This window comes from Drosophila teissieri, chromosome X (assembly GCF_016746235.2).
Source record: "Drosophila teissieri strain GT53w chromosome X, Prin_Dtei_1.1, whole genome shotgun sequence".
Lineage (NCBI taxonomy): Eukaryota > Metazoa > Arthropoda > Insecta > Diptera > Drosophilidae > Drosophila > Drosophila teissieri.
In genome coordinates, this window is record NC_053034.1 from 2611732 (window position 1) to 2631121 (window position 19390).

Sequence of the window (19390 nt, forward strand, 5' to 3'; positions counted from 1 at the left end):
ATTTTTAGCGCGTCTGGATCAGACCTCAAGTGACTCGCAGATCTCGCCCTCTGATGAGCCGGCGGAGAAGACAACCACGGACATTCTTGAAGAGGAGGATCTAAATGGCCACGATCGCGAGGAGGACCATGAGGACTACTCGGTGTGCGATGGCCCACAATCGCTGCCGGCGATTCTTAGCGGAGCTCATAAGCTAAATGACAAATTTGAGCAATCCGGTGTCTTTATAACCGATGACGAAATCACCGTGGACATTGCCAAGACCGAGGATCAGTCTGTGGCTACCACTCTGGGTAATCCAACACCTAATCTCAGCAAGATTCCGCGCTCTCCGTTGGCGCAGCGTCGTCGCCGCAGCATCGATAACAGTACATGTGGCGGTGCCGGTGGAAGCCTGCAGGATTTGAGCAGCCGATCTGGTTTACCGGCTCCAGCCTTTAGCCGAAAACAGCCGGTTTATCGATCCGTTCGAGTTCGCAACTCTACCGGAGCCACGCCCACGCCGGTGGCACCGCCCCGATCCCGTCAAGCTACCCAATTGCCCATGGTGCGTGATGTCACGAATACGTGGAGTGGACGAACCACGGGGGCACCAAAACGAAGACCACCCTGCACCGCCGATACCTTTGTGGCACCCACAAATGGTACAGGAGCAACTGGTTCCTTCGAGCGCAATGGCAAAGGACGCTCATCGCAAATTCTCTACGACAGTAATGGGCGTCGTGTGAGGAGTGGAGCACCGGGATGCACCAGTTCGCTAACCACGTCGCCCGTGAAGAACCACGCTTCGTCGCCGTTGGCCCAACAACTCCTGGAGGCAGCCAGCAGCGCGAAGAACGATGCCCAGATTCTGGAGAAGATGAAGTCACTACTTTCACGCTATGCGGCTGGTAACCAAACAAAGGCAGGTGGTGCATCATCGGCAACAGCAGCGAATAAGATCAACAGTAATGGCAAAAAGACACCGGTCTACGAGGACTTTACCACGGCCTGGGTGCACAGCAATGGTAATCTGGAGCGTTCGGAGAGCTGTTCTCCTCCAGCCAAGGCGCGATCCAAGCGAAGTTCCGCCGCCAGTTCCTGTGAAAGCAACCATTCAAATGCGGGAGTTGGATCCGGAGCGGGTGCTGGATCAGCCAGCGTGGTATCGCCCAGACGAGAGAGGGGCATGTCCAAGATTCCGGCGCCAGTGCGTCATCATACAGAGCTTTACTAACAGCGCCGGCGGACGCCAAGCGTCCAGGTCCGTTTCCAAGCCAAGTCGAGGGTTTTCTGAAAAGCCTCCAAGTGAGCAGAGGAGCATGAAGATCGAAAAGTAACGTGAAGTCATATGACTTCGGTATTGTGGGTAGTGAATAGTTAAGATAGGTTTAGAGCCAAGCTGGAATTGTCTGCTGCTGCGTGTGTGTGTGCGTGGAGAGCAGAGAAAAGGTAAAGAATCAGAAAGGAGAATGCCGATGAAAGAGAATGGGGAATTACGAGATCAGCCATTGAACGATTTGAACCAAAAATATGAATGCGAAATCATGAAATCATGAAAACTGGAGAATTTTAATGGAAACATTGTCTCAAAAGGCAAAAAATCGGAGGTTACCCCACTCCAATCCAAATGAAACCCAGGGGAAAGCCATAGCTATAGGATTAATACCCAAATCGGAATCAGGATCGTTAAAGGTCGAGTAATAAAGAAAGGAAAACTGAAACTGCCTCAAGGACAGACAGGGCAGAATCCCTAGCAGCCAGAGACTCCTAAGCATATCCCCCCTATAAACAGTTCTCTATCTGCGAGTATTGAACCCCTGTAATCGTCAATATATAAGCTCTCAATTCTCTTTCCCTATAACCACTCAATATACTACGTTAATACAGAATTTCCAGTTTCCAGATTTCCAACAGCTTTATATGCATTTCGAAATAAGTCAGTTATTATTTTTTGCGACGTTGTATGGTAACAGCATTTTCTTAACCAAAAATAAGCATTTGATTTGTATTTAGATCTAGCGTCGAGCTAGGATACCCCCAATATACCCCAAGCTTCGATCTGCGCTGATCTAGGGTAATGAATCAACCATATATACAATCCAAATTTGAGACTCGAGTAAAAATTTTAAATCAATTTTTTGTCTAGGCCTAGAACAGGAATTTTAAATCTACACCAAAACCAAAAGCATTACAATATTGAATATATCTATTTAAAAGCATAAAAGAACACACACACACACGATCGCAAACACATAGAGGACGCATACCTAGTTTTCTAGAAATTTTTAAAGTAAAGCCAACAAAATTCTTCAGATTCGATTTGTAGCGAAGCAGAATACATTTATTTTTGTACGCTTGAACAGAGGAACCGATCGTGGAAGGAAGAGATCGTGGGATCTGGAAAGATGAATAGCTTTTAGACAACTCGACTTTTACAGTATAGCTCTATATATATTTACTATATATACAAGGAAGGAAAAAGAGAAGAGAACAGATCGGTTAGGGATATAGCAAGCATAGCTAGGAAATGAAGCGACCGCCCCCGCATTAAAAGAAAACAACTCCAATAAGTGGGTGCTCCTTGGTCTGGGAACTCCAAAATCAGGCTCTTCAAACCCACATAACTGCACCAGCAAAAAAAAACACATATGCACACACACCATTCATGGGATACAGTGCGTTTCGGGGGTGTAGTGAAATTAAAGGAAATTAAAGGATGGTTAGTTCGAATTTAAATACACGATAAATTAATTCAATTATAATGGAAGCGATTTCGAGTACAGCTCTAAAGCGCACTGTATTCATCCGAGCATTCAAAATATACAAAAAACACAAAACAAGAGAAACGGTCACAAATAAAGAAAAATAACTGAGAAACCATAGCTTTTGAGAGGACAGAAGGAAATCGTTATAGAGTTAATGGCACCGTTGAGCGAACGAACGAACCATAGCATAATTTTCAGAAACCTTAAATATCTACAACTATTGAACATTTATTGTATGATTTCATTTTTTTTTTTGTTCTTTAGATTTAGCAATGTTAACATATAGTTTAGTACATCGTACCTATGCATATAAATATATATAGATTGTAAATTGTGTTTGTCCAATTGCCCACATGTTGTATAGTTCTTATGTACTCGTAAAATCGGCCTTAATGTTCAGTCTGTCGATATCTTGTATCAGTTACATTTTGTATTTGTATTCTTTTCATATAATTTGTATTTGAATTTGAATTTAAGTTGCGTTTTTCAGCTTTTTATTGTACACCAAATGATACCAATTTATGTATATGATAACTCGAAGCGGCGAGAAAGATCGCAACCAAAATAATTAATGATTAATTGTTTAACAATTAAATTGTTCCAATACAGACACACACACACACATACACACTCACATAGACAAAACACCTTACACACACACACACACCTGGCCCGTGGTGTAATTATAATTATAGAGAATTAAGCAATTGCCCGATTTGCATGCCAAAAGGTTGATAACAAATCGAGCAAAAGAAAGGATGATAGTGCACCACGGGTTCTCGAGCGCTGGCCATGATGAGCATCGCATCGCATATAATATATATATATGTATATGTACTTGGATATATATCGCAGAACATATAAAGTGTATTTTGAATACAGCTAAAGTGTAATTATCAATTCATTTCGAAAGCAAACTAACCACTACAAATGGAATAGATTAGACCGCAAGGGTGTACTCTAAGCGAAGAGCAGCATAATTGATTTTAATCACAAGAATTTAATTAATAAAAGCCTATATACAAATATATAAAAACCAAGAAAACCACCACTCGTTTTAACTTAATGCCCTAGCTGGGTGTTTATTTATCCACATATACAACGTGTGCTGGAATCGAAGCAGTGCTTAGGTATTTAGCAATACATATAGTCGGTTTCAAGGTTTGTTATCATATCTAGAGATCGCCGAAAGAATCCAGTCCGCCGCCCGTCTCCTTGCCAAACTTCGCCTTATCCTGACTCTCGGTCCAGGCCTTGGCGATCATTTGCTTTGTCTTGGAGTCACCATCGTTGTACATCTTCTTCATAATGTTGACCAGTGCCGATTCGGGATTTTCGCCATCCTTGCTCAGTTCACTGTCCTGCTTCTGCTTCAGGCGCTTCTGGATGGCTGTGAGCACGTCCCAGTTTTCGTCCTCCTTCACCTTCTTTAGGTAGATGGCTACCATGTCGGTCTTGATCTTTCGGTAGCTCTTCTCCACATTGATACTATGCAGCAGATTGTTCACGGTCAGCCCAAAGTCCTTGCCTTGAAGATCTTGCACATGAAGCTGCAACGAGTTTGGTGTGTAGGTGACGGTCACGTTCTCCTCCGTGCAGCCCTGCACTCCGTTCAACGTGATAAAGAGCTTCACGAACTTGGCGCTCTGGTCCCAGCCGTAGTCGGTCAGCTCGTGCAGATATCTGGGGCATCAAAATGGGGATTCATTAGTGGTAATTGCGGGCTTAATGAAATCAAGAATACATGGAGTACGTCCGAAGAGATTTCGAAATCCTAGTGGACGTTGGATTTCCCGGACTCTGTGGATTTGTATCATCAACTTTGCTCACCTCTTGGCATCGTTGGGCCCGGCTGCCTGTCGCTCCGCCGCAATTTTGGCCTTCATCTCCAGGTTAACTATCTCCCGTTCCGCCTCCGCTTTTGCGGTGGTCAGCACGCCTTTTACGCGGGCACCTTTCGCCTGCTGCAGGAAGGCCGCAAGCTCGGCCACATCGCTTTTCAGCTGTTTGGTTGGGTAGGCGTTGGGTTATTTCATTGATGACTTGATCGAGCGCACCACTCGGACTTACCTGTTCGAGTGACATTTTCTGTGTTGCTTTCAATAACCGTTGACAAACTTTTGCAGGTTCGCAGAAATTTCGAGCAATTCAATGACGCCGGCGCCCGTACTGAATGTACTAAAAAACGCGTAACGCGTAGCGAGCACGGAGCACATTGTGAAAAATATTCTTTCTTGGTATTTTTGGTATATTCAATGCCAATTTTGGCGCACTTTGTAACAACATTTTTGTTATTTCATTAATAAATATATAACTGTTTTAAAAGAAGACATACATATATAGTCTTGATTAACTAAAATTAAAAATAAGCGCGGTTTTGGTCCAATAAGGAGCAGTTAACTAGTTAATCATTCCCCATTATTACCAACAATTTTCAGTTTGTTGTTGACTTAAACTCAGACTTCCGCCGGAAAAGCGATTTTCCCGCCAAATCAGTGTGACCAGTTCAGGGCAGTGCAAGGTATTTGGTATTCTATTCTGGCCGGCTGGCAATCATACTGACCCCATAGTCTCGAAAAAACCATCGATGGCATCGAACCGGCTGGAACTGAACCATCGATATTATCAGTAGCGCCATCGATGGTTTGATACCACCTCAGCTCCCGCGGAACGCCGAACCGACCGACCGACCACACAATCCAGACAATACGACCAGTGACCAGTTGTTAATGTGCTCCATCCAGGGTATCCACTTTCAACCAACGGACGCTGCGCCACAGCCAGAGTTCCGGGATTAAAGGGCGGCGCAGCAGGACACCGGATTGGGGATAAGCAGGAATTCAAGTGAGTAGGCGTTGACAATTTTGGGCACTGTCGCCCGGCCGTCCATAAGGCAAATGACATAGTGTCAACCTCAAGTCCCAACTGTTCGGAAGCACTTTACTTTCCACTTTGGCCTGGCCAACAACAAAATTTTCCATAAATTCCTTGTCGAAATTATCTGTGCTCTTTACAGGCTCTTTTCTAGCCCCGCAATTAGCCGTTCAAGCACTATCAACACGCCGATGCCCAGGAATACTGTGCTCCTGAAGAACAATGGCCGATCGCGTTTTGTGCCAGGAGTTGGCAACACCGGGCAGTCACTATCGTCGCCCCAAAACGGGTGTGGCAAGCGCCAATGTGGTGTACGCCAACGGAGGCGGATCCTGGCGTGCCGCGCCAAGGCAAGTCCAACGGCAGCCGAGGCAAGCCGTTCAGCAATATGCCAGCACTCTGGCAACTGGAACCGCGGGCAGGCATGTGGGCAAAGCATCCACTGCGTCCGTGGAGGAGCAGCCTGTGGAATCCATAGGAGCTGAAGTCATGGGTCTGCCCGTCACACCGCGTACAACCAAACAGGCGCGCAACAAAAGCGAAGGTAAGTTCAGGGGAGGATGGTGAGGTGTAGTGTATAGCAAATTAATGTAATTGGCAATCCTTTGCAGAAGCCATCAATGATCTCCTCACGCGCATCCCGGACATTGGCAAGCTGTTCGATGTGCATAGCCGGATTGGCAACGGGACCTTTAGCACTGTGCTGCTGGGCACACTGCGGCGGGAATCGCATCTGCCGGACAGTCTGCGCCGCAAGTTTGCCATCAAGCATCACATACCCACCAGTCATCCGGATAGGATAATGAAGGAGCTGCAGTGCATGACCAAAATGGGGTAGGTTCCTCGCTTGCTTGCTTTTCTGTTATCCTGTGCCGTATCCTTATAGTATCGCATACAAATTCGGTACGATGGTAGAGCCACCCACGCACGCTTCTTCGTCCTCGTCTGCGTCAAACGCCGTTAAACGACGTCAGCCGCCGGCAGCGGCTCCATCTACGTCATTGCAATTTATTTTGCCGCACGAACGAGCGAGACGGCATGATTGTAGCGTTCGTTTATTGCACTTTCACACGCCATTCACGTGCCCATTTACAGTTACATTGAAGCCCTCTCGCTGCACAGCGAGAAAAATGCCGCATCTCTCTTTGCATTCATTTACGCATTTCACATCACTTTGATATGCGAAAAATGTTCGATCTGAATACATTTCACATTTGTTTATGCAAAATCGCATCTGCCAGTGCACAGAGAGAAAAGGAAGCAGATTGATATCGCTGTGTTATAATTAGTTCCCATAAAATTATAAGTTGGCTCACGTAAAACAACTAGGTTTGCATGGAACAGAATTCCGAATTCGAAACCCACATCTGCCTAATGCATTTAAACATGTTCGCAAATCAAAAATGCCATAATAGACCTCAGACATAAGTCCTCATAACATAATTTCTTACCGTGTGGCAGATGTACGGTTTGTTTACAGCCCGCGCACATCACACATGCGTGGTTTTCGGTACAGACTGTAGCATATCCTGCAATCCCAGCTGCCTGTTATCGATTGGTCTGCCGGGCCAGGCGATTAGATTAGGCGATTAGGTGGTGGCCAAATCGGTTCAATACCGCCTCGAACCGGAGGAGTTTGGGGCAGTATCGTTCGTCACCGGTCAGCTCATCGCTTGGCTGTATAATTCACCCAAAATAGGAAGGAGAGAGCGAGTGGGCGGGCAGTGGCTATTTTGTGTGGGCGACGTTGCGTGTTTGACATAAGCCGGCTGCCCGCCCCCTGATTGCCCATCGTCCACAGCCCATCTTCTTTTTTTTGCTCCTCGAAGACCCACTGCCAGCTACGATTTTGTGTCTATTCAAGCAATTTGCGCAAATTCCGCAGACCCAATTGCGTCACAGCCGATGATAATTATGACTGGGCCATGCCGAGTGCTCCCTCACGTATTCACATATGCCGCTTGCCCTGTTCCCTGTTCCGCACCCGAAGGCCCAGCGCCCAGTTCGCAAATCGCATCTGCCGTATCGCCCATCGCCATCGCCCACAATCGAGCTGCGCGACTGGCTAGAAAAGTCGCTTATCAAATCGATGGTTTGTCCTTCGTGCATTTGAGCTTTTTGAAGTTATACCGATACACTCCACCCAGACAGTTTCAGTAGTTGTAATATAAATAGCTAATCAATTTTTTCTTAAGTACTAAGAAGGGGCAAATTTAGGTGTAAGCTATATGTATTACAACTATTCAGCCAAAAATAGCTAGAAATCAGGTCAGCACTGGTTCTGCGTGACGTCGAAGAGTCACTCTCTCTTTCTATCCCTCTCTCCCTCTCTCTAAAATGAAGTGGGCGAAAGTGTGTGGATGTCTCTGTTTGTGTTGTGGTTTTCCCACACGAAACAACAACAAAGCAACATAAACAAGAAGGTAAAGCTGACATGGATTAATCCTGCTGTTCAGTTCAATCGATCCAACGCAGGATTAGCTCAATCATATCATACTATCATTAAAAGGAATCAGGATGTTGGTCAAATCATCACTGTCTTGGTTAATTAAAGCTAATGGCTGCGTATCAAAACTATAGCTGCATACGAGTATATACCTAATCTATTGTTTTCCCGCTCTGTTTCAGGGGAATGGAGAACGTGGTGGGCATCCACTGTTGCCTGCGTTGCGACGCCTCCGCCGCTTTTGTGATGCCCTACATGGCGCATGACCGATTCCACGACTTCTACACGCGCATGGATGTGCCCGAGATCCGGCTGTATATGCGCAATCTCCTGGTGGCCCTGCGTCATGTCCACAAGTTCGATGTCATCCATCGCGACGTGAAGCCGAGCAACTTTCTCTACAATCGACGCCGGCGAGAGTTTCTCCTGGTCGATTTCGGCCTGGCCCAGCATGTGAACCCACCGGCTCTGCGATCTTCCGGATCTGCCGTATCCATCGCCGCCGCCAGCAACAACAACAATAGCAAGCGACCACGCGAGCGTGAATCAATCGAAGCAGTGCAACAAAGTGCATCAGCGGATGCTGGTTTGGGTGGAGCTGTTAAACGTATGCGTTTGCACGAGGACTCCAGCAAGATGCCCCTGAAACCGGTCAACGATATTGCGCCCAGCGATTCGCAGCAGCAGTCAGTAGATGGGTCCAATCCCGTCCAGCCACAGCCAATGCAGCAGCAACAACAACAGCCGCAACTGGCGCAGCTGGACCAAACACCATCAACGCCATCGGGCAGCAAGTACAATACGAATCGAAATGCCTCGACAGCGGCGGCTAATAATGCCAAGTGCTTCTGCTTTGCAAATCCCTCGGTTTGCCTCAATTGCCTGATGAAGAAGGAGGTGCACGCCTCCAGGGCAGGAACACCTGGCTATCGGCCGCCCGAGGTCTTGCTCAAGTACCCAGATCAGACGACTGCTGTGGACGTTTGGGCGGCGGGTGTGATTTTCCTCTCGATCATGTCGTCGGTGTACCCGTTTTTCAAGGCACCCAACGATTTCATTGCTCTGGCCGAGATTGTAACCATTTTCGGAGATCAAGCGATACGGAAAACGGCCCTGGCTCTGGATCGTATGATCACCCTGAGTCAGAGGTCCAGGCCACTGAATCTGCGAAAGTTATGCCTGCGTTTTCGCCATCGTTCCGTTTTCAGTGATGCCAAGCTCCTCAAGAGCCACGAATCTGTGGACGGAAGGTGCGAAGTATGCCGGAATTGTGATCAATACTTCTTCAACTGCCTGTGCGATGACAGCGAATATTTGACAGAGCCACTGGATGCATACGAATGCTTTCCGGCCAGCGCCTATGACCTACTGCATCGTCTGCTCGAGATTAATCCCCATAAGCGGATCACCGCCGACGAGGCACTAAAGCATCCATTCTTTACGGCCGCCGAGGAGGCCGAGCAGACGGAGCAAGATCAACTGGCTAATGGAACACCGCGCAAGATGCGTCGACAAAGATATCAAAATCACAAAACGGTGGCTGCCTCACCGGAGCAGCTCAAGCAGCAGGTGGCCCTTGATTTGCAGCAAGCGGCCATTAACAAGCTGTGAAACTAGTCCACACTATGCATGCATACATACATACAAACATACATACACTTGTACATAGACTATACCCAGTTCGCATATCATGATTGTATATAGACCGCACACACCCACCTCCCGAGCACATCTCATTTTTGCACCCATAACCAAGGGGAAACTCCCAGTCCAGTGTACGGTGTCGAAGTGCCCCGCTCGGCCACATTTACTTACCTCAAGCTGCAGGAAGATGAAACCAAATGAAGCACGCAAGCCACACAACATACACACACACACACATACATATGTAGATATATATATTTAAAGAAACGTTTCAATCATGAACAATGGGCAAGGAATACCAATACCAAAAACAAACGAGGAGAGATTGATTATGAAGTATGGCTGAAAAGGCTACAAATTGTTGTACATTTAGGATCATGAAGGCGACCCAAGTGCATGGCCACCACCGCCCAGTGGCAGAAAGTTCTGCACTATCCATCATGTTGTATAGTTCGAATAGTCTTATAGGTAACCTAAGTATAATAATTGTATATCTGAAAACCATGCGAAACAAGGATATAAGAGCGAAAATATATTTATACCATGAAGATTGAATGAAGGCGTGATTTTCATTGATCCACATATGGAAACATGGACCAATTATTATTTATTTCCTTAAACAAATGCATCGGGATTTTTTTACTTGGTCAAGGCAAGCTCATACAAGTTACAACTATAGGACTCATAAATTAAAGTGTATTAATAGAGCACTTACCAATTAGAAATTCGTACATTTATAATTCTTGCTATTTGTACATGTACAAATACACATTTCTATTTCACATTATTTAATTTCATATAACACATACACATCACAAATCACTTAAAACAACAAAAATAATAATTGATTATACATTAAAAAAAACAAAAAAAACATAATTTATTATGCACTAAAAAAAACAAAAAAAAATAATTGATTATACTACTCACACATTTTAGTGATCATATTTTTTGGGCACAATCATAACATGCACAGCACAAATCACTTAAAAAAAAAACAAAAAATAATTGATTTTATAATAAAACACTCGCGATAGCAAAATGCACAAGATCAGCACACAAACCATTGCACACTTTTAGGTGCGAGAGAATGCCGGTGAAACGCGCACACATACATACGCATGCGCGCCAAAGCAGAATAAGGCCAAAGGAGAATAGGGAAATTGCAGAAATTTGCCGATTTCACCCGTTTAAACATGAAATACCGGGGCAAACGCATTGCCCCTACCTGCGATCACTGCTTAATTGCACTTTGAAACACTTATCGACGGCAAATGAAGCTGGTAATTAATTAATTTCAATTTTTATGCGCGACCGCCATTGCGATTTGTGTTAACCGGTGCGCACGGACGAAGAAAGTGACCGTTTGCTGAGAGAACTTTTGAGCTGCAGGAGAAGTCGTAACGGTAATTAAAGCTTTGCAAGCAGTTCCTTTTGCTAGCGCTGAACTGCTTGTTTGAAGTTGCTGATCTTCCGCCTCCTTTGCTCGCATCAAATAAAATATAATTTTTAATCGAATTTAGGTAGGAAAAAAATGTATTTAAAGAAAGCAGTTGGGGGAAACCAGAAAGTCCAGTCCCCGAGGGCCTTAAAAACTAAGCTAGATCAAATAATTGGATCATCCTTCCGACTAAGTCTCCATTTTCTCGGCTTTCTTGCGCTTCGTTTTGGACGTCGAGGGCGAATCGGTGACGTCTGTGTCCTCGGGCACCTCCTCCACTCGGATCCTCTTGCCGGCGATCACGTCTTCCTTCGATGGCTGCGTTTCCATCGACCGCTTCTTCGGCTTCACGAAGCTGCCACGTCCTGCGGCGCGTTCCGCCTCCTCGATGCTGTACGGCTCGATCTCCAGGGCCTTGAGTCGCCTCTTGTGCACCTTGGTGCGGAAATGTGCCTGCATGGCGGTGTCATCAATGAAGTACTTGGCACAGTGAACGCAGTAGAACTGCGCGAATCCTGGCTTCTCGAGGTCCACATTCTGATTAATCAATTCACCGCTCCGGGTGCGCAGGTCATCGTCGATCTGGTCGAGATCACGACGGCGATTCCGCACACGCCATCTCCTCTGAAGATGGGTATCGCCATAGTGCATCTTCTTGCGCTTTGTTACCATTCCCATTTTGCTGGCCTTTTATATATTTACAACTTGTACGGAAAATATGAACGTTTGTTTTGGCACGTGTTTTGGTTGCCAGTGGGGTTTTAACTTCTGCTGGTTCCCTAGGGGTTTCCTAATACCTGCAATGCATTTAGACATTCAATTGATATACTTTTGCAATAATTTTGTGATTAACTTTACCTTATTTGGGAGGATAAATGTGTTTTAAAAGTTTTTAAAGATTTAATGCGCACAAAGAATGTTGGAGACGATCCCTGGGCGATAGGTTTCTATCGATATGTGGAAACTTCGGGGTGTGTGCACACTGACCCACAGCTGTTCGTATTTATTTCAAATAAATACTAATAATTCAAACTAAAACTCAATAAATTAGCTATTTGTGACGACCATAAGTTGTATAATTAGTTGTATTATTTAGCTACATTTCATCTACTTTGAACGTTGCGAAACTATTTTTTGGCATTATTTAGTGTCTTTTTGTGGGCAGCGCTCTGTTAAATAAAAAAAACATATGTTTGCAATTAATTCATCAACAATCGTGCGAACAAGTTGTCTGCGGGCGGACGGTGCGCATTTTCTTTTATTATTATTTATTTCCTTTCCGCAGGAAGTAAAGTAAGCCCCAAACATATGAATATATTAACAGATAAAGTGCTAATGATAATACAAATCGGGTGTGTGGGCTAAGTGCACACCCGCAAAACAAACGCACACACATGTGCGATTGGATAACACTGTGAAATAGATCGGGTTTTACACTTGCAAAAACGCTTAAAGCAATTATTATTTTTCATAAGATGCTGCAGCCGGTCCACTATTGCTATCTCGCTTGCTCTCAAAGCTCAGCACTTGCAGCTAGTGTGTGTATGCGTGTGTGTGATTTAGTGCAAAAAAAACAGAAACTGTGATTGTTGTTAAATCAACGGGGGGAGGGGTTGGGTTCAGCGGGAGCGGGACAGCCGTTGCATGCATTGTAAAAAATGTATGATTGTTTGGCTTATTGGCATTTTTCGTTGACTCTTTGTTTTTAGCTAGACATTCCGTTGAGTTCGTCACTTAAACCGGCGTTACAACACACATACATTGTTACAACTCGAGCAAATTGCCCGCCAATTGCAGTAAGTACAACAACAAGCACACATACGAAATGCGTGAAATAGAATAAACTAAATTAAAAACAAAGTTTAGGTGTCCTTATCGATAATCAGCGATTGCATACCGATTGCGATTATCAGTGCCAATCGCTTATCAGTCAATTATACCGTTACAAGCACAATTAACCGCCTATCTGTGTTTGTGCGTTGAGTGATATGTGTTCGATTTCAGATTCAGATCATTAAACTCTCTTTCTGACTCTCTTTCTTGCACATGTGATATAATAGCTCCCCCGCCCCCTCAATAGAAAAAACTCACGCACTGAACGAAAATAATCACTCTCGCTCTCCCAGTTGTTGTTGCAATACACATCGGTCGTGATTTGACATTTCGCAAGTGCTGCGACTGTGTGTGTGTGTGTGTGTGTGTGTGCAGAGAAAAGGATGGAGCTCTCTTTGGGGAGATCAGCTGATGAGATGAAGCAACGGTTAATGCCATTTGTCCATGCAAATACACAGAAAAAAAGGGTGTCGTAGCTTGATCACTTCGATTTCCCTTTATATTTGGCACTTCATTTAATTACATTACTATTTCGATCTACAAGACTCTTCAATATAATATGAATAATGAATAGGACAAGCTGAATCATATGCATCACGGACATTTCAGAACTTTAATCTACATTTTTTTTACTACTTCGCTGAGTCTTAGCATTTAGCAATTTACACATATTAAAGCATAGGAATGTTGCTTATTCACTGTTACTAAATACAGATAAAACTAAAAAATGAGAACATATTTGAAAATATATTTACTAAAATATGAAAGGGGAAGTAGATATTTCTCTTTTCTCTCTGTGTAAAGGCAAAGCTGCTAATGCAGGCGACTAAAAGCGAGAGTGACAGAGGTGAGTAGGTCCAACCGGTTTGTTCCGTGCGTTAGTTTTCTGCTGTTTAATTATCAGAGGCGCTGAAAAGGGGTTCCAATTGCCGCCCACAGAACCTCCCAAACGATTCCGTATCAGCGATTCCATAGAAACCAAACAAACCACAGAATGTTATCTAAAAGCTACGCAAATTTACCCTGAACTTTAACTTTTCAGTACTTTTGCACCGCAATTTTGTTTTCGCCCCAGCGCCACTGTGTTCAATGGTTATTTCAAAATCGAAATACAATTGCTGCATCCAAGAGTGGCAATTATGTTGTGTATGTTCTCTTTTCATTGGTTATTTTGAAAGTCTTTGGTTTGCGTACCGATCATTGTCTTGAAAAACAAATTACTACCGCAACAGAGCTAATTTTCCTTTCGTTTCGGGCCAAAACCAAAAAGAAATAGTGGCAAGTCAACCAACCAGTTAACCAGTTGTGCCAGTTCAGTTCAGTTGGATAACTATTGAGTCCATCGCTTGGAGGCCAAAGCAAACTGTTCCTCAACAGATCTTCGCATTAAGAGGTTTTAAATGTGCACTTGTCTTCCTATTTTTATAGAAATTTCGCCGCTTCAGAACATGGCGAAGAATTCCAGCGAAACGGGTTTTCTAACACGATTTGAATTCTAAAGCTCGCTTGTGGTTTTGTTTGTTTCTACGAGATGTTGAATGATGAGATTAATTACAGTGAAAAAGGGGAGGAATACGTGTTTCAACTCTCCAATGGAATTTGCGGATGTGCTTGTGTTCATTTGTGTTCAGACAAAAATGCTAAATGCAATGCGCACTGAATCGTTGTGATAAACCAGCCACTGTTGTATGTCGACCTTTTCAACTGAGTGCCACTTGGTTTTCTACGGATATCGAAGGGAATAGCGCAACAAATTCAAAAGTATCATCATCATCATTCCCTACACCTGACCTCGTATCAGTGAGCCTTCTGCCATCCAAACCGCACATCCTGTCATATCAGCGAGCTTCTTGTACTGCATGCCACAAGTGGCTCGATATGCGAGCATGTTTCACTGATTACCTTGTAGTGTGGTGTCGCAGCAGCGCCTTATCACCGAACTGCGAACTGCGATATTAACCGAATGCGGTGAGCCACAGAGACAAAGAGAAGTGAAATGAATGAAGTTACCAGCTCTGTTTAATTATGGCTCGCAGTGTTCCCATTTGCAGAAGTGGCACAGCAGTTGGAGGAGTCGTAAGCGACCCATTTTAATCCAGGTTAATCCAAGGTCAGGGGGGTAGGGAGCATTTTGGGGGGCAGAGTGTGTGGTGAACGCAGTTTCCTCCGCCTTATCCGGTGGGTGGAGCACGCGAAGCGATGTCTGGCATTTTCATTTCACATTCCACAGCGAACATTTCGCATTCGTCATTGAACGAGCATTCCCTTCGCAGATGTGAAAGGGAAAGGAAAAGGGCGGAGGTTGGATTGTTCAGAGATTGACTTTCTAATTGAGATATATCGGTTTGAATGCGATTTGGGGCTTGGCAATTGACCCGAAACACCCGTGAAAAGCAACCTTTCGATTAACCAATGCAGTAGAAACTAGAGCTCGTAAGATTTGTAACTATAAATAGTCAATACAAATTATAAGATTTAATATATTTCTGAGTTAGTGCAAACTATTATTCAATTGTCTTTGTGAAATTGCTGGGATCTTTAAATTTTTAAATCTGAATTTATGTGAAGAAAGCTCTATTATCTTGACCGCCATTGTAGCCATTCATATCTTTTATATGTACACTGTTTGTTATTCACTTACGAGTGGCAAAGATTTAATGCGACTTTCACCCCGTTCTCCTTTGCAGTCATTAATCGCAGATCCACAGTAAGAAGTCGGTTAACCAGCAGCTATGGACCACGCCCATCACAGTGCGCCCGGTGTTGGTGAGTTCCGGATTTGGATTTCGATTTGGGCTTGAATCACAACCTTGATTATTTTGCATTATCCACAGATCACTCCATGCATCACGATCATGCGGGCATGCACCACGACCACAGCGGCATGGCTGCGGCGACGGCGTCTCCATCGCTTCCCGGTTCCATGATCGACTTGATCCCCGACACCAGCGATTTGCAGGCGAGTCACGGTGCCCACAACCATGGCGGTGGCTCTGGCACCGGAATGGAGCACATGATGCCAATGGCGGTAAGAGAACGTGATTTAAGGGTGTTCCTTATAATTGCCAATACTCCTATGGTCTTCACAGTTCCACTTTGGCCACAACGAGACGATCCTGTTCTCCTGGTGGCACATCGAAACGGTGGCCGGTTTGGTCGGCTCCATGATCGCCATCTTCCTGCTGGCCCTGATGTACGAGGGACTGAAGTACTATCGCGAGTATCTGTTCTGGAAGACGTACAACCTGCTGGAGTATCGACCCGTGACGGGGCCCCAAAGAAATCCGGAGGCACCGCGCATACCATCGCCGGCAGCGGCAGCTCCCTCGCCCGTGCAGTGAGTTCTGGACTTTTGTTTCCTAGATTACCCAGTGGAGATGAGCTATCTGCTATTCCCTTCCCTGCCGCTAAGCGACTTTGTTTAAGCATGCTTTTTGCCCCCATCCATACTCTGTAGCTTTGTAGCTTTGTATCTATTGTATTTATTACTTGTTGTATATATTAATCTTAATGCCTTCTTCTTTCTTCTCGTTTCGTTTTCGTTATGCTGTTACCCGTTAAATCGTACAAAATCGTTACCGCTACCGCCTCATATTCTGATCAATACCATCAATATCAATATCTATATCTGCATCATCATCAATGCGCGTCGCTCTTCATTTGTAAATTGATCCATCTCAAAAACTAAAACAAAAAAAAACCAACAAACGCAAACCAAATTCATATCGATACGCTCTGCTGTCTCGCCTCGTTAATTTCGTATAATTGGCAACTGTGATTCACGCGACCGTAATTGAAACTATACCTATATATATACATATATATTGTAACTCAATCTGATTCTGTATCTGCATCTGCATCCGCGAATCGCATCCGCAATCGTGTGGTGTCCCTCCCGGCACGCTTCGATCGATCCTTTCTTAGATACGTGGGCGAAGTTGTGCACAAGCAACCGTAAGTATCGCTCCATTGCCCCCAACCCATTCAACCAACTGAACACTTGAACACTTGACCAACTGCCCACCTGCCCAATCAATATATGTAATATCCCCGTCTCTGTATAATTTTGATGCCTCACTTAAATTTGCATTAGTTACACCCATGTTGTTTGCTATCCGATATGTCCGATATACCCAAGCGTCGCCAGTTAATGGGAAAAAACAATTGCAAACGGCTGCGCTCGGCGGCGACAATTTCGTTTTACGTATCGGCTTACAAATTGGCCCGTAATTTGTACAGATATCTGGCTGGACCACATAATGTATATGATTACACTTGGTTACACACCTGTACACAGTACACAGTAGTTCGAGTTGGCAATTAATCTGGAGTCTAACCCTTATCATTAATGGTAGTTTAATCTAACAAATGGAACTTTAGAGCAGCAGTAAATCCAACCCCCCAAGGATCAGCGATCTATATCTAAGCAAACTTATATATTTTGTTATGTTCTTTACCAATATGTTATGTTTTGATTTTGTCACGTTCAATTATGTATCTTCCGTTGTCCTGCTACATTTGTAAGATCTAAATGGTGCTTTATTCGAACTAAATGTAACTCTTTCGATGTAAACAGACCTTCGATGCTGTCGGTGAACCACCTGCTCCAGACGCTGCTGCACGTGCTCCAGGTGACCTTGTCCTTCCTGCTCATGCTGATCTTCATGACGTACAACGTGTGGCTCTGCCTGATGGTCGTACTGGGCGCCGCCGTTGGCTACTTCCTCTTCTGCTGGAAGAAATCGGTAATCGTGGACGTCACCGAGCACTGTCACTAACAGAGGACGACTCCCGGTAGCCTCAGCCGCCGTTGTCTTACAGAGATGGAAATGGATCTGGAGCTGGAGATGGAGACGGGGGCGGAGGCGTTGGAGGAGCAGCTATTCATCTAAATGAAAGGCGGAGGCGTTGGTGCTAAGCTGGGAACCCAGGAAGCTCTCATCCCCACAGGAAAACACACACTTCAACACACCCTGCAGCACTTGCTATTCTCTAGGTATTAGCCTATAAACTATAAATCCAATCCCATGCTGGCCGTAAACGCTGCAACCGCTGCAACCGCGGCATCGTTTACAATCTTTATATACAGATATCAAGATCAACTATGTAGGACTATGTCTATCTGCTGTCCGTAAAGAAAGTGTAATTTATGCAAGAGAACAAATTGAGCGACTGGCTAGCGAATTGTATAAAAGTTAAGCAATGCAAAAATGACTTTTTTTTCTATTGGTACTCAATCTATGTTCGCAGGATTCCCCCAAAAGCAAATATATTTTTTTTTGATCATTACTAATATACACCATTTTGTAACCCTATTATACGATTATGATTATTATTATTTGGTAATAAACTCCATTCTTTTTTATATATACATATATATATATATATTTATACATCACTTTGGTTTGTTAGCCCCACGAAAGACAACATTGTTAAGTTTGGCTTCCTTGTGAAATGTTGACTAGGCCGCGGCGAATGTTGTAAGGCTTGAATGTGTGCTGCAACAGTGCGTTTCACACGTGTAATTTGGTTATGGAAACGATTGTAGATTATAGACACCGATCAACTCCAGCTGGAATGGTTGGCATTGAATTATGCTTGCATTTACGTGTTGTTCAGACAACTGATATTACTTTAGGCTCGAAAACTGTTACTGTATTATGCAATTAACTTTAAAGTGCACCCCTCTCCACCCATCCCACTTCTGATTGTAAATTGTCTGTTTTTATTTTAAATTGACTGTCCGCAAAAACAGGCGTTCGAGTCGTACAATTTTTGCTCAACCCGAAAATGGCTGTTGTGTGAATTGCGTTCCTAAAATGAATGGAATGAATCCGAACTACATGCTGCCTTACTGTCCCGAAACGCACTGTGACCAGCATACGTTCAGCGACTCCATTGAAGTGCGTAAATAGATGTTGTAGATATTAAACTTAATGCAAATACATACAGTACAGCGACAACAAATTTATAAATACTATTAATATTAAATCTATCTATACATTAATAAATATACAAACAGAATATTGTTATAACTGAAACGAAAAGGACTTTGAAATTGGGGATATGATTTTCTTTGTTTGGAAATAAATTTATTAGGATGCACTTCAATTTGAAAAACTTTGGAACATAAAATATAAAACGAAACACCTCACGACGTGGTAAAAACAACTAGTGACGATGGCACCTTAGACATATAAAGTTTTGTAACGAAGAATGATTTGACATTCTCGTTTATATGTTAGACACGTTTCGGCGGTGCGCTTCGTCACTACATTTATCATAATTGCAATGAAAACAACGGCTTGGAGTTCTTTTTCGGGATTTACTTTGATCTTTATTAGAAAATTATTGCGAGTCTCTCAATAGAATGTGTTATCCTTACTCATATCGTAATTCATAATT

At 44.0% G+C, this 19390-nt stretch overlaps 5 protein-coding genes across 11 annotated transcripts in view; 3 read left to right on the forward strand and 2 right to left on the reverse strand.

The window, feature by feature from the left end:
• The window catches only part of LOC122623145 (GAS2-like protein pickled eggs), a 49435-nt gene extending 45654 nt beyond the window's left edge, over window positions 1-3781 (forward strand). For both annotated transcript variants that reach the window (XM_043802118.1, XM_043802119.1), the window contains exon 10: window positions 9-3781. In XM_043802118.1, the coding sequence (XP_043658053.1) occupies window positions 9-1216 (1208 nt within the window). In that variant the 3' untranslated portion in view covers window positions 1217-3781. The remainder of the gene's footprint in view (window positions 1-8) is intronic.
• A 21-nt stretch (window positions 3782-3802) lies between these two features.
• LOC122623147 (calcyclin-binding protein) lies at window positions 3803-4970 on the reverse strand. The gene is made up of 3 exons (XM_043802121.1): window positions 4818-4970; window positions 4578-4750; window positions 3803-4430 (listed from the first exon to the last, which is right to left on the reverse strand). Exons 1-3 carry the CDS (start codon window positions 4830-4832, stop codon window positions 3923-3925), a joined length of 696 nt encoding a protein of 231 aa, XP_043658056.1. The 5' UTR covers window positions 4833-4970; the 3' UTR covers window positions 3803-3922.
• A 359-nt stretch (window positions 4971-5329) lies between these two features.
• On the forward strand, window positions 5330-10266 carry LOC122623109 (cell division cycle 7-related protein kinase). 2 transcript variants are annotated; one of them, XM_043802051.1, is made up of 4 exons: window positions 5330-5591; window positions 5764-6165; window positions 6233-6455; window positions 8250-10266. In XM_043802051.1, the coding sequence occupies exons 2-4, from the start codon at window positions 5844-5846 to the stop codon at window positions 9676-9678; spliced, it is 1974 nt and encodes a 657-aa protein (XP_043657986.1). In that variant the 5' UTR covers window positions 5330-5591; window positions 5764-5843; the 3' UTR covers window positions 9679-10266. The 2 variants fall into 2 exon arrangements, with proteins under 2 accessions (XP_043657986.1, XP_043657987.1); XM_043802052.1 differs by lacking the exon at window positions 5330-5591 and having other exon boundaries at window positions 5648-6165.
• Window positions 10267-11229: 963 nt separating this feature from the next.
• LOC122623009 (zinc finger protein 593 homolog) lies at window positions 11230-12146 on the reverse strand. Its single transcript, XM_043801881.1, has 2 exons — window positions 12011-12146; window positions 11230-11949 (listed from the first exon to the last, which is right to left on the reverse strand). The coding sequence occupies exon 2, from the start codon at window positions 11828-11830 to the stop codon at window positions 11342-11344; it is 489 nt and encodes a 162-aa protein (XP_043657816.1). The 5' UTR covers window positions 11831-11949; window positions 12011-12146; the 3' UTR covers window positions 11230-11341.
• Window positions 12147-12302: 156 nt separating this feature from the next.
• On the forward strand, window positions 12303-18985 carry LOC122623008 (high affinity copper uptake protein 1). Of its 5 annotated transcripts, XM_043801876.1 has the most exons (7): window positions 12317-12445; window positions 12862-12948; window positions 15673-15751; window positions 15820-16013; window positions 16075-16322; window positions 16910-16939; window positions 17562-18984. In XM_043801876.1, the coding sequence occupies exons 3-7, from the start codon at window positions 15718-15720 to the stop codon at window positions 17761-17763; spliced, it is 708 nt and encodes a 235-aa protein (XP_043657811.1). In that variant the 5' UTR covers window positions 12317-12445; window positions 12862-12948; window positions 15673-15717; the 3' UTR covers window positions 17764-18984. The 5 variants fall into 5 exon arrangements, with proteins under 5 accessions (XP_043657810.1, XP_043657814.1, XP_043657811.1 ...); XM_043801875.1 differs by lacking the exon at window positions 12862-12948 and having other exon boundaries at window positions 12303-12445; XM_043801877.1 differs by lacking the exon at window positions 12862-12948 and having other exon boundaries at window positions 12346-12396; window positions 17562-18985.
• The last annotated feature ends 405 nt before the right edge of the window (window positions 18986-19390 follow it).

Excerpts from the sequence above, each read along its gene's own strand:
- LOC122623009 (XM_043801881.1), bottom strand. The coding sequence starts at position 11,830 with ATGGGAATGGTAACAAAGCGCAAGAAGATGCACTATGGCGATACCCAT.
- LOC122623008 (XM_043801875.1), top strand. The coding sequence starts at position 15,718 with ATGGACCACGCCCATCACAGTGCGCCCGGTGTTG. Across the intron at positions 15,752-15,819 it reads TCACAGTGCGCCCGGTGTTG|ATCACTCCATGCATCACGAT; the intron begins GTGAGTTCCGGA and ends CATTATCCACAG. Across the intron at positions 16,323-16,909 it reads GCAGCTCCCTCGCCCGTGCA|ATACGTGGGCGAAGTTGTGC; the intron begins GTGAGTTCTGGA and ends ATCCTTTCTTAG.
- LOC122623109 (XM_043802051.1), top strand. The coding sequence starts at position 5,844 with ATGGCCGATCGCGTTTTGTGCCAGGAGTTGGCAACACCGGGCAGTCAC. Across the intron at positions 6,166-6,232 it reads GGCGCGCAACAAAAGCGAAG|AAGCCATCAATGATCTCCTC; the intron begins GTAAGTTCAGGG and ends AATCCTTTGCAG. Across the intron at positions 6,456-8,249 it reads CAGTGCATGACCAAAATGGG|GGGAATGGAGAACGTGGTGG; the intron begins GTAGGTTCCTCG and ends GCTCTGTTTCAG.
- LOC122623147 (XM_043802121.1), bottom strand. Across the intron at positions 4,431-4,577 it reads GGGCCCAACGATGCCAAGAG|ATATCTGCACGAGCTGACCG; the intron begins GTGAGCAAAGTT and ends TTGATGCCCCAG.